This window comes from Ictalurus punctatus, chromosome 20, assembly GCF_001660625.3.
Source record: "Ictalurus punctatus breed USDA103 chromosome 20, Coco_2.0, whole genome shotgun sequence".
NCBI lineage: Eukaryota > Metazoa > Chordata > Actinopteri > Siluriformes > Ictaluridae > Ictalurus > Ictalurus punctatus.
The window spans coordinates 9394650-9407682 of record NC_030435.2 but is presented as its reverse complement, the minus strand read 5'-3'; the positions used below and the strand labels follow the sequence as shown (position 1 = coordinate 9407682).

Here is a 13033-nt window from a genome sequence, read left to right as displayed (position 1 = left end):
ATTTTTCAGACCCTTCAACGAAAACTTAAAAGCTTCGCAATTTACGATCGCCATGGCTTCAAGATTACACGGACCGAATCTGATGTTGATCAGATGAATTCTCTAGGAGGAGATTGTTCAAATATGTGACCTGGAAATATTTGTTCCCAGTAGTTCCCAGCTTTATGATTACAACTTATTATTGGCATCTAGATGTCTTCAGGCCCAGACTTTTATCAAACATGTGACGTTTGGAGCAGATTGGACATTCCATGTTTGAGTCATAACAACTTCCTTTTTCATAGCTAAACATCGAAATTTGTGAGACCGCCATGCCCACGTCGTGCAGCAAAAACTCAAAAGCGCCGCAATTTAGCATTTTCAATGCCTTTAGATGAGACTGACTGAATATGATGTCGATCCGAAGAAATCACTAGGAGGAGTTCGTTAAAGTAGGAGGCCTGGAAATGGCAAAAAATTAAGAGAAAAATCTAAATGGCTGACTTCCTGATGAGTTTAGGGCATGTGTTCAAGAGAAGTTTTGGTACGTATTGGCATCTTACACATGTTTACTGAATTTCGTACATGTAGGTGAAACATTTTGAAGGTTGGGGCTATCGAGCCATTTTGCCACAATCAATTCTGGAACCCCTATCAGATGTAAATTTTCTCTGGTTCTGACGCATCTGCAACGTTTTGTGAGTTTTCGGTTATGTTTAGGCCCTCTAAAATGCGATTCATTTCGGAAAAGAAGAAGAATTAAAGCTGCAAGTAGCGATGCACGGGCCCACCCGGATGCAAGTTGGGTCTGCTCTGCCAGGGGCACGCCGTTCCATTTTTTTTTTTTAAAGCACTTTTTAGCATTTATATGTTGCTAGGAGTGTATCATGATGTAAAACAAACATGTAATTTCCTGTTGCCAGCAGGTGGTGCTATGACTATAACTGAATATTGGCATGTAGATGTCTTCAGGCCAGAATTAGTATAAAACATGAAGTTTGGTGCAGATTGAACATTGTATGCTTGAGTTATAAAAATATCCTTTTTAATAGCAGTAATAGCACGCTTTAGCACTTAGCTAAGTGTTGCTAACATGTTCTAGCATGTTGTTAGCATGTTTAGAATTTGCTGGCATATTTTTATATGCTGCTATGAATACATTACTGTTTAACATGCCACTTCCTGTTGTCAGAAGGTGGCAGTATAATGATGAATGAATATTGGTATGTAGATGTCTTCAGGGCAGGATTCATATCAAATATGTAAAGTTTGGTGAAGATTGAACATAATAGCTGAGTTAGTGTAAAACATGCCAGTCCAAGTTGGCAGCAGGTGGCGCTATGACTACATACATGCCAACTGAATATTGGTATGTATGTAGCCTCAGGCCAGGTTTTGTACAAAACGTGACGTTTGGTGCAAATTGAACATTCTATGTTTGAGTTATAACAACTTCCTTTTTCGATATCGAAATTTATGAGACCGCCACGCCCATGTCCTGCAGCGAAAACTCAAAAGCTTCGCAATTTAGCATCGTCAATGCCTTTAGATGAGACTGACCAATTATGATGCCGATCTGATGAAATTGCTAGGAGTTAAAGTACGAGGCTTGGAAATGGTAAAAAACAGAGCAAAAATTGAAGAGAAAAATCAAAATAACTGACATCCCTTTGAGTTTAGGGCATGGGTTCAAGAGAAATTTTTGTACGCATTGGCATCTTACACGTCTACCGAATTTCGTACATGTAGGTGAAACGTAGCTCGAGGCACACATCGGTAAAATTTTCGAGCCATTTTGCCACAGTCAATTCTGGAACCTCTATCAGATGTAAATTTTCACCGGTTCTGACGCGTCTTGCAAAGTTTGCAAATTGAACCTGCTTCGCTTTCTCTCTTCTTTTTCTCCCAATTGAATCACATTTTAGAGGGCCTAAACTAAACGCGTCTTGCAAAGTTGCGTGAGTTTTCACCCGAAAACTCACGCAACTTTGCAAGACACGTTTAGTTTAGGCCCTCTAAAATGTGATTCAATTGGGAGAAAAAGAAGAGAGAAAGCGAAGCAGGTTCAATAGGGCTTTGCACCAGCGGTGCTTGGGCCCTAATAAATGGAGCAGATCCAATAGGGCCTTGCACCAGCAGTGCATTACAATTTGCTTCTGCACCAAATGATGCGAATGCACAAGTGAAGTTGAACTTAAGTAAGGCTCTTGGTAGAATGGTAAGTCATGTTGTGTGAATACATTCTTTCAACAATGCACTAAAACATGGACAAATAACTAAAGCATTAATAATTCACACTATTGTATTACAATAGTGTACGCATTGTACTGTTATTATGTGGCATAAAATGGTTTTAAAATGACAATACTGTTTAATGCAATTATTTCTGGGACAATACATTGTCCAATAAAATTAGTTATTGTGACAGGCCTAGCCAACACTTGCTTTTGGTTTGGTTTCAGAAGTATATTTTGAAAGAATGCTTCCTGGAGTGACTCCATGCTGAAGGAAAAAAAACATAAAACCTCTTTAACAACATGTCAGCTTGTTATGGATATATTTTGCCTCAGATTATTCATAAGTATATACAGTTCTCGTAACTTTTCGGTTTAAAAAATAGCATAATCTTTCAAGATACTGGAAAGATTCCTTCTCATATTCCAGCTTGTTAGCAAGGTCCTGATCTTGCACCACTGAAGCAGAGGGAGTTAAAAACTCAACCATGGCAGCTTAGCGAATTCAGAACCATGTGATCAGGAGCACAGAGCCTAAACCACTGAGCCACCACTGCTTCCAAAGTGTATGGAGTCTAGGTTTAATATTTGCATGTACACATGAACTGTAAGTCTGAAAATATTTTAGTCAGCAGTGTTTCAGTTTATTGTGTGTTTGTGTAGGTAACTCAAGTGCCTGATCTGTCCCTGACGGCTGTTAAACTCTGTCATGATGTCACAGGAGCTCAGTATCTGCACACAGCAAGAGATGACTCCAATAACCTCTTCAGGTATGCATGAATGTGTGTGTCTACGCATGTGTGTCTGTATTTTTGTTTTTGTGTGCGTGTTTTTGTCTGCCTGTTTGTTTCTGTCTGCCTTTGCTAGGTTTGTTACAGTTTCATGGTTTGTCACGCTGTATGATGGTCACCTCACAGTCAACTTTATAAAAATATAGATTAACATTGAGGTAACAGTCTGATCATACACAGTGGCTCTGTACTGTCGTTCTGTTAATATATATATATTTTTTTACCCGCTCAAGTTCCTTATTCAATTGCTTCTTTACCTTCTTTTCTATGAAACCCATATGCCAACCAGATGAATAATTTTAATGCCATCAAACTGAAGTGTTAATCAAATGTACATTAATAACACACTTATGAAACACAGTTTACATCTTTATCACACTAATAGTGTCATTTAAACTCACCAGTCTCTTTAGTAGGAAAATTTTTAATAGGGACTCATTTATGCAGTTATCCAATCAGCCATGCCATCCAATCATGTGGCAGTTGCACCGTGTAGAAAATCATGCAGTTACAGGTCAAGAGCTTCAGTTAATGTTCACATCAAACATCAGAACAGGGAAAAATGTGATCTCTGTGACTTTAACTCTGGCATAGTTGTTGTTGCCAGATGGGCTGATTTGAGTATTTTTTAAACTGCTGAGTTCCTGGGATTTTTACACACAACAGTCTCTACCGTTTTCACAGAATTATGTGAAAAACAAAAACATACTGTATACCAAGGGTCTACATACTGAAACATTTTGTTGATTACGGAGATCAGAGGAAAATCCCAGCAGTTTCTGAAATACTCAAACCAGACCATATGGTGCCAATATACAGTATCTCACAAAAGTGAGTACACCCCTCACATTTTTGTAAATATTTGATTATATCTTTTAATGTGATAACACTGAAGAAATTACACTTTGCTACAATGTAAAGTAGTGAGTGTACATCTTGTATAACAGTGTAAATTTGCTGTCCCCTCAAAATAACTCAACACACAGCCATTAATGTCTAAACCGCTGGCAACAAAAGTGAGTACACCCCTAAGTCAAAATGTCCAAATTGGGCCCAAAGAGTCAATATTTTGTGTGGCCACCATTATTTTCCAGGACTGCCTTAACCCTCTTGGGCATGGAGTTCATCAGAGCTTCACAGGTTGCCACTGGAGTCCTCTTCCACTCCTCCATGACGACATCACGGAGCTGGTATATGTTGGAGACCTTGTGCTCCTCCACCTTCTGTTTGAGGATGCCCCACAGATGCTCAATAGGGTTTAGGTCTGTAGACATGCTTGGCCAGTCCATCACCTTCACCCTCAGTTTCTTTACTCTGTTTGGGGTCATTATCACGCTGGAATACTGCCCTGTGGCCCAGTCTTCAAAGGGAGGGGATCATGCTCTGCTTCAGTATGTCACAGTACATGTTGGCATTCATGGTTCCCTCAGTGAACTGTAGCTCCCCAGACCATGACACTCCCACCACCATGCTTGAGTGTAGGCAAGACGCACTTGTCTTTGTACTCCTCATCTGGTTGCCACCACACGTGCTTGACACCATCTGAACCAAATAAGTTTATCTTGGTTTCATCGGACCAAAGGACATGGTTCCAGTAATCCATGTCCTTAGTCTTCTTGTCTTCAGCAAACTGTTTGTGGGCTTTCTTGTGCATCATCTTTAGAAGAGGCTTCCTTCTCGGACGACGGCCATGCAGACCAATTTGATGAAGTGTGCAGCGTATGGTGTGAGCACAGACAGTCTGACCCCCTATCCTTTCAACCTCTGCAGCAGTGCTGGTATCACTCATAGATCTATTTCCCAAGACAACCTCTGGATATGACGCTGAGCACGTGAATTCAACTTCTTTGGTTGACCATGGCGAGGCCTGTTCTGAGTGGAACCTGTCCTGTTAAACTGCTGTATGGTCTTGGCCACCGTGCTGCAGCTCAGTGTCAGGGTCTTGGCAATCTTCTTATAGCCTAGGCTATAAAATAACTCAACACACAGCAACAATTCTTGTTGTAGAGCAACAATTCTTTTTTTTTTTCAGATCCTCAGAGAGTTCTTTGCCATGAGGTGCAATGTTGAACTTCCAGTGACCAGTATGAGGGAGTGTGAGAGCAATGACGCCAAATTTAACACACCTGCTACCCATTCACACCTGAGACCTTGTAACACTAACAAGTCACATGACACCGGGCAGGGAAAATGGCTAATTGGGCACAATTTGGACATTTTCTCTTAGGGGTGTACTCACTTTTGTTGTCAGCGGTTTAAACTTTAATGGCTGTGTGTTGAGTTATTTTGAGGGGACAGCAAGTTTACAGTTATACAAGCTGTACACTCACTACTTTAGATTGTAGCAAAGTGTCATTTCTTCAGTGTTGTCACAGAGATCACACTTTTTCTTCATTCCGATGTTTTATGTTAACATTACCCATAATTCTTGACCTGTATTTTCATTATTATTATTTTTTTTTTTTGCATTACACAGTTGCCACATCATTGGCTGATTAGACAATTGATTGTCTCAAATCTTGTCTCTTACCACGCTTTCCTTTCCAATTTCTCATCTGAAGTGACTTCTGCCAAGGTTACCATCTACAAGGAAAACCTTGGAACTTCTACATAAGATCCTTGCCAGCTCCACAACAGCTTTTTTTCACTGCTTAACCCGCCCCAATGCCCCAGACCAGCTCATAAGAACTTCTCCTCTTCATCACTACTATCATCATAGGCTCCATAACATCTGGTCATCTACCAACTGCATTCAAGAGAGCAAGGGTTATACCCATCCTGAAGAAATCCACTCTGTATCCCTCAGACATCAGCAACTACCAACCGGTATCACATCTCTCATTTATTTCTAAAATCCTTGAATGCACTATCTACAATCAACTGTCTCCCAGTCTCTTACAGAACAACCTCCAAGATCCTAACGAGTCTGGCTTTAAAGTGGCACATTCCACACAGACTAACCTTTTGGCTGTCATTGAAATGCTACATGCTGCTAGATCAGCCAAACTGTCATCAGTCCTCATCCTGCTTGACCTTTCACCAGCGTTTGACATGGTCAACCACAGGACTCTCTTGTCCATCCTCAGGAATCTTGGAATTTGTGTCACAGCATGTCAATCTTTTGCTTCCTAACTGGAAGGTCTGTCATATCAGGTGACGTTGAAGGGATCCACATCTGCTCCACACAGACGCTCCACTGGTGTCCCACAAGGCAGAGCACTTGGTCCTCTTCTGTTCTCTTTCTATACTCAATCTCTTGGTGAGGTCATATTCTCCCATGGGTTTTCAGATCACTGCTATGCAAATGATAAACTCACCCTCTTCTTCAGACACTTCTGTTTCCCCTCAGATCTTAGCATGTCTGGCTGTCATCGTGGGTGGTAGCTCATCAGCCGAAATTTAATCCCAGCAAAACTGTTTGGATGTTCTGTTTAACTGTTTAACTGTCACATGTTAGGATCTTGTGACCTCCCCGGATAAATCTCAGATCTCACCTTCGTCACTGCATGCAACCTTGGGCTAACCATGGTCAATCAACTGTCCATTTCCTCTCACATTGTTAATCTGACATGCTCATGTTGATGTCTCCTTTACAGCATCAGAAGGATTAATCCATTTCTATCCACAGAGGCTATACAGGTGCTTGTTCAGTCCTTTGCATTTCATGACTGGAATACTGCAACTCACTCATGGCAGGTTGCCTCTGAATGCCTTTCGTCCTCTGCAACTGATCCAATGTGTAGCTGCAAGACGTATCATAAAATTCCTATACTGTATAATCTTATGCATTTTGACTAGCCTTTCATAAATTATCCAGCATTGCTTTATAAAATATTTATGCAATGCTCATAAATATGTTATACTATTTAGGCACCTTCTATGAGTGTTATAGTAGTGACACTAGGTAGGCAGACCTTACACTAACAGTTTATTTTTGAAACATTATTTTAAAAGGAATATATTTACAGCAGTTGTTTAAAATACATCATCAAATTACATCTTAATCCTATTTTAGTAATATACAGTCATGGGAAAAAGAAAGTAGACCCTCCTTCAATTCTGTGGTTTTATTTATCAGGGCCTAAATAACAATTGTGTGTTACCATAAATAACATAACAAACCTGGTGTGTGTGTGTGTTTTTTTTGTTGTTTTTTGTTTGTTTGTTTTTTTGACACCTGGTATTTTTGTTTATAGAAGTCGGTGAGGACCACACAATTGTTCTATAGTCCCCGATAAATAAAAACATAGAATTGAAGGATGTACATTCTTATTTCCATGACTAAAATAAAATGTTTGTATTTATAAATGGTATATATTTTGTATTTTTTTTTATACTTACCAGTAAAGATAAATATTGGAAATGGATGTAACACCTAATTTAGTGATACTTAATTTAGATTTCATAAGGCATGAAAATCGTCAACTTGTGGCATTTTTTTGCATGCGTATTAAAATGATAGAACATGGGATGTTATGGCCCTTTGGGTGTCCCGTGTGTGTCTGCCTGCATGCACATTTGCATATGTCTGCGTTCACATCTGCATGCATGTGGGTTCAAGTGCACGTTTCTATGGCCATGTGTTTGCCTGTGTGCATGTCTGAATGTGTTTCTGTGTATACTATTCTGTACTATATATTGTTTGTTCTTTTTGGGTTTTTTTTGTTGCCCCCAGGTAAAAGAATCTATGAAAGATATAAAGTAATGCCTAGTCTAGTGATTTCAAGTAGCTTATGAGCAATGTTGCTTATGTGCTGGCATGCATACTGGTCACCTTTCATTTATCCATTTCTGCATATTATGTTTTTGTGTCTTTTCAGTGTGCAATTCCGTACCACGCCCATGGACAACACAGGGGTTCCCCACATTCTAGAACACACGGTTCTGTGTGGCTCTCGGCGCTACCCCTGCAGAGATCCGTTCTTTAAAATGCTGAATCGCTCTCTCTCCACCTTTATGAATGCTTTCACAGGTACTGACTACACACAGTGTGTATCTGAGTGTGTGTATGAAGTACCCTTACAACAGTATTTTCTGAGATAAGTTGCTTACTGTATACAATACTGGGAAGGTCTGTGCATTTTTCTAAATTTTTGGCGTATTAAGCTTGTGCAAAGATGGCTTGGCAACAATTAAAATCTGTTTTATTAACAAATAAAAGCTGTTGTGACTAATGCTATAATTAGACAGGAATGAACTGTATGAACTGCATTTGATTATGAAAGGCAATGTTATAATAGCCTTAAGAATATAATAATAAGAAGAATAAAAATAAAACCAACAATAATAATACAAATTAATAAGAAGAAGAATTTAAGCTGCAAGCAGCATTTTCGGGGGCGAAGCACACAGACTCTGTGAGCCACAATTATAAGCAACGGTACAAAACAATTATTAAAGGTAAAAGTAGGTGTTCCTTTGATAACTTTTGTTTAGACAGGTCTCAAGATGGTGTGAGCCAAATTTGGTGAAGACGACAAAATCTGGAGGAGTAGCAAAAATGGCACTTAGATGGAAGCATTTTCAGAATGTTCTTGTAATTTTTGACCAGTAAGTGACGCTGTCACACAATTTGCTGCATAGCCTCAGGGCATGATCCTAAAGTGCCTACCAAGATTTGTATCAGTCTGCAAGGTCATTGTAGAGATACAGCCTCACTTCCTGTTTAGCAGCTTTGCCATCAGATTCTTTGGCACATTACAGGCAAACCATTTGGAATATCAACGTTCTTTTTTTATAAATTTTGTCCAGGGTTGATGACAAAATCCAAAATTGTCGACAGGGAGGACACTTAAATTTCAGATGCTGGTGTGCTATCACTTTCAGCATACCCCAGGGAATTATAGGGAAAAAATAACTTAATTTAGCACAAACTCTTCAAATGATATAAGGGGAAAAATTTTAATTGTTACAGTTCTTGACCACAAGGTGACGGCCACAAAACCTTTTTTTTTTTGTAAATTTAGGGCATGATCCTGAAGACACTTTTCAACTTCCATGATGATGGGTAGATGCATTGCTGAAATACACCCTCACATCTTTTTTGCATTTGCCAGCGTGCTACAGGAGAATGGTTTTGAATATCGATATTCCTTTGATAACTTTTGGAGGAAAAAATTTGGAGGAGGAGTAGCAAAAATGGCAGTTAGATGTAAGCTGTTTGGTGGTTTCAGTGTCAGATTTATTGGCCTGTTCCAGACAACCTGTTTGGCATATTCAAAATTATTTTGATAACTTTTTGTGAGGCTTACTCTGAAGATGATGTGTGTTAACTTGGGTGTTGATTGGACATCATTTGTAGGAGTCGTCGTGAAAAAAAACTTAACAAAATACAAGATTGTCCACAGGAAGCACATTTGAATTTCAAATGTTGGTGTGTGTTCATTTCAGCATACTCCAGGGAATTTATATCAAAAATTAACTGAGAATTTAGCACAGTTCAGTTGTTGCAGTTCTTGACCACAAGGTTGCGCAGTCTCAAAAGTTCTTGGGTATATTCAGGGCATCGTCCTGAAGATACTTAGCAGGTTTCATGATATGTAGATGCATTGCTGAGATACACCCTCACATCCTATATTTTGCCTTTGCCAGCACGCTACAGGAGAATGGTTTTGAATATCAAATCAAGATTTGTTAGACAGGTTTCAAGATGAAGTGAGCCAAATTTGGTGAGGATTGGTCAAATTGTGGAGTAGGAGTAACAGAAATGGCAGTTAGATATAAGCATTTTTAGCATGTTATTGTAACTTTTGACCCATAGGTCACAATATTTGTTGCATAGCCTCAGGTCATGGTCCTGAAGATTCATGCCAAGTTTTGTGTCAGTACACATGACGTTAAGTTGTTGCTGAGATACAGTCTCACTTCATGTTTGGCGGCTTCACTGTCGGATTCATTGGCCCATTACAGGCAAACCATTTGGACTATTAAAAACTATTTGATAACATTTGTGGGGCTTACTCTGAAGACGATGTGCCAATTTAGTGATTGGACAAAATTTGTAGAGGAGTAACAAAAAACAGTTTTTGACAAAAACCAAGATGTTGGAAAATTGAATGACCCAGAAATTGGCATCATAGGATGTGTTATACTCGTCTTGACCCAGAGAATCAATGGATGCCTCGCTTTTAAATTTTGCAGGCATGGTTCAAACGTTAATACTTGTATTGTTCTCTGCTTGACATATCGCTTTGCTTGTATTTCCTCATTTGTAAGTTGCTTTGGATAAAAGAATATGCTAAATTAATAAATGTAAATGTTATGACCATAAATGTACTTCCCACATTTGACCCGATAGTGGTGCTAGATCATTGACCCCACTTGGCAAAAATTTAGTCAGAATGTTCCCTAGACCGTCCCCAATCAGTGACTACGTTTACATGGACAGCAGTAATCTAATTATTGACCTTACTCTAAGTAAGACAATATTGTGGTTAAGGTGTTTACATGAGTCGCTTTTAGAATACTCCTTTCATGTACCCATTTTACATGTTATAGAACATAGTTCAATTAACAGCACACGTCATTACATCACCGCGCCACACCGTCCGATGTCCCTCCAGAATTTCATGCATCAACATAGTTTGTCTTCGTTATGTTACCATATACAGTTTTGGGTGTTTGTATTTAAAATTTTTAGGAACGCTTCCAGTGCGGTTAATTACTTGTCATGCTGTATGTGCAAATAGACAACTGCTTGAAGCCATGGGTTATGTCCCAAACCACGTACTTCCTACTGTATAGTAGCCGAGATACATGTATTTCGCCTACTATAAGCCTATAGTAGGCAAGTACGTGGTTTGAGACGCAGCCGTGCTCTCTTGTTTGCCGTAAAACAGTTGAGCACTGCCGTGTGTGATCGTGTCCTGTCACAAAATACAGTGAATACTCTCACACTACTTTAATAATGTGATTAAGGTGTTTACATGTCTGTAATACACGTCGATAATGTGACTAAAACAGGAGTACTCCACATGTCTTAATTCAATTTGTGTTTACTTCGAGTATGACCTTAATTGGATTAAGGTAATTAAAAATTGCTGTTTACGTGGTAGTTTCTTAGAGTATTGTCTTAATCGGGTTAATATTGGATTATTGTTGTCCATGTAAACGTACTGAGTGTGGCAACTTTCACAACTTTTTACCAGACAGTTCTATGGGCTGCCATAGACACCATTGTCAGAGTAAGTAGAAAATATAGAATAACAATAAGGTGCCAAAAGTTTGTGGACAGCTGATTATTCCCTTTGTATGTGGTGTTTTTTTTTTATTTTTATTAATTAATTAATTAATTTATTTTTTAACATCCCATTCCAGATTGAGTACCACCTTTGCTATTACAATAACCTCCATTATTCTGGGAAGACTTTCACCTAGATTTTAGAGTGTGGCAATGGGGATTTGCCCATTTAGCCACAAGAGCATTATTGAGGTTGGGCAAGAAGGTCTGGCATGCAGTCAGCATTTCACTTCATCCAAGGGGATTTCAGTGGGATTGAGGTCAGGGCTCTGTGCAGGCCACTCAAGGGCTTCTATGCCAAACTTGGCAAACCATGTCTACATGGAACTCACTTTGTGCACAGGGGCATTGTCATGCTGGAACATGTTTAGGACTCCTTGTTCTAATGAAGGGAAATCTTAATGCTACAACGTAAAAAGATATGCCTCCAACTTTGTGGCAATAGTTTGAGGAAGACCCACATATGGGTGTGATGGTCAGGTGTCCAGAAACTTTTGGCCATGTAGTATATTTTCAGTACTAGACTGAGTGATTGAGAAGAACAGCCTGGATATATTAGTCATATGAAAACGTTCATATGGGCCTCAAAGGTATGGGTTGGGTTTAAACTGGAAGAAGGGGCAATTGTTGTGCTAGAGTTGGCAAATTGGGGATAGATATTAATAATTCTGTTTGACTTACCTTGTAAGTGTTAATTTGCATGTTGGAATGATGCCATTGTCCATCTCTGCACTTTCAAGTTGGGAAATTTCAATGGAAAAAACATGGACAGTTTGATGAATTTTAAGTTGAGGTGTCGAATTACAACTTGTTGCCTTGACTTGAATGCAACGTAAGAATTTCTGTTTTATTACAATTAAGTTTAATGTCCATCAGACAGGAATAAAGATTAGGGGAAAGGACACCTACACGGGATTCTAAGAGTTTAAATGAGGATATTGTCTGCATAACAGTTAGTTATTTTATGTATGATATGTGTCTCATAACCTCATTCAGTTGGGTCCATAATTTTGCCTCTGTACACCACCACAATGATTTTGAAATGAAGCAGTCAAGGTGTGATTGAAGTGTAGATGTTAAGCTTTAATTCAAGGGGTTTGACAAAAATATTGCATTAACTGTTTACAGACTGTTAAACTGTTAACTGTTTATAGCAAAGTTTTGCATAGTCCCTCCGTTTTCACAGGCTAAAAAATAATTGGATTGATAAGTAGTAGTTTCACGTCCACGTGTATCCTGTTTTCTCATTATTTCATGACAGATTAAAAATATATAAAAATCTGGCATTGATTCAAAGTATTGAATTAGCCTTTTGGCTGTTCATGGGAACTCTCAATATGCAGTCCAAAGAGGTGTCAGTACAAGTGAAGGAGCCCATCATTAGGCTGAAAAAAAAAAAAAACAGAACAGACCTATCAGTGATAGCAAAAACTTTTGGAGTGGCCAAATCAACAAATTGTCACTGGTGAGCTCAGCAACACCAAAAGGCCTGGAAAACCATGGAAGACTAACTAAACTAAAGTGGATGATTGTAGAATTCTTTCCTTCTTGAAGAAAAACCACTTTACAACATCTAGCCAAGTCAAGAACACTCTCGAGGAGATAGGTGTATCATTGTCAAAATCTAGAATCAAGAGTCACCTTCATGAATGTAAATACAGAGGGTTTACCTCAAGATGCAAACTACTAATAACACTCAAGAACAGAAAGGCCAGATTAGACTTTGCTAGATAACATCTAAAAAAGCCTGCCCAGTTCAGGAACAAGATTCTTTGGACAGATGAAACCAA

The 13033-nt window shown here is 39.0% G+C and overlaps 1 protein-coding gene across 7 annotated transcripts in view; it reads left to right on the top strand.

Annotated features, from left to right (window-relative positions):
• The window catches only part of pitrm1 (pitrilysin metallopeptidase 1), a 101551-nt gene that overhangs the window by 13051 nt on the left and 75467 nt on the right, over nt 1-13033 (top strand). For all 7 annotated transcript variants that reach the window (XM_047162485.2, XM_047162484.2, XM_017495337.3 and 4 more), the window contains exons 3-4: nt 2877-2983; nt 7825-7976. In XM_047162485.2, coding sequence (XP_047018441.1) covers nt 2877-2983; nt 7825-7976 — 259 coding nt within the window. The remainder of the gene's footprint in view (nt 1-2876; nt 2984-7824; nt 7977-13033) is intronic.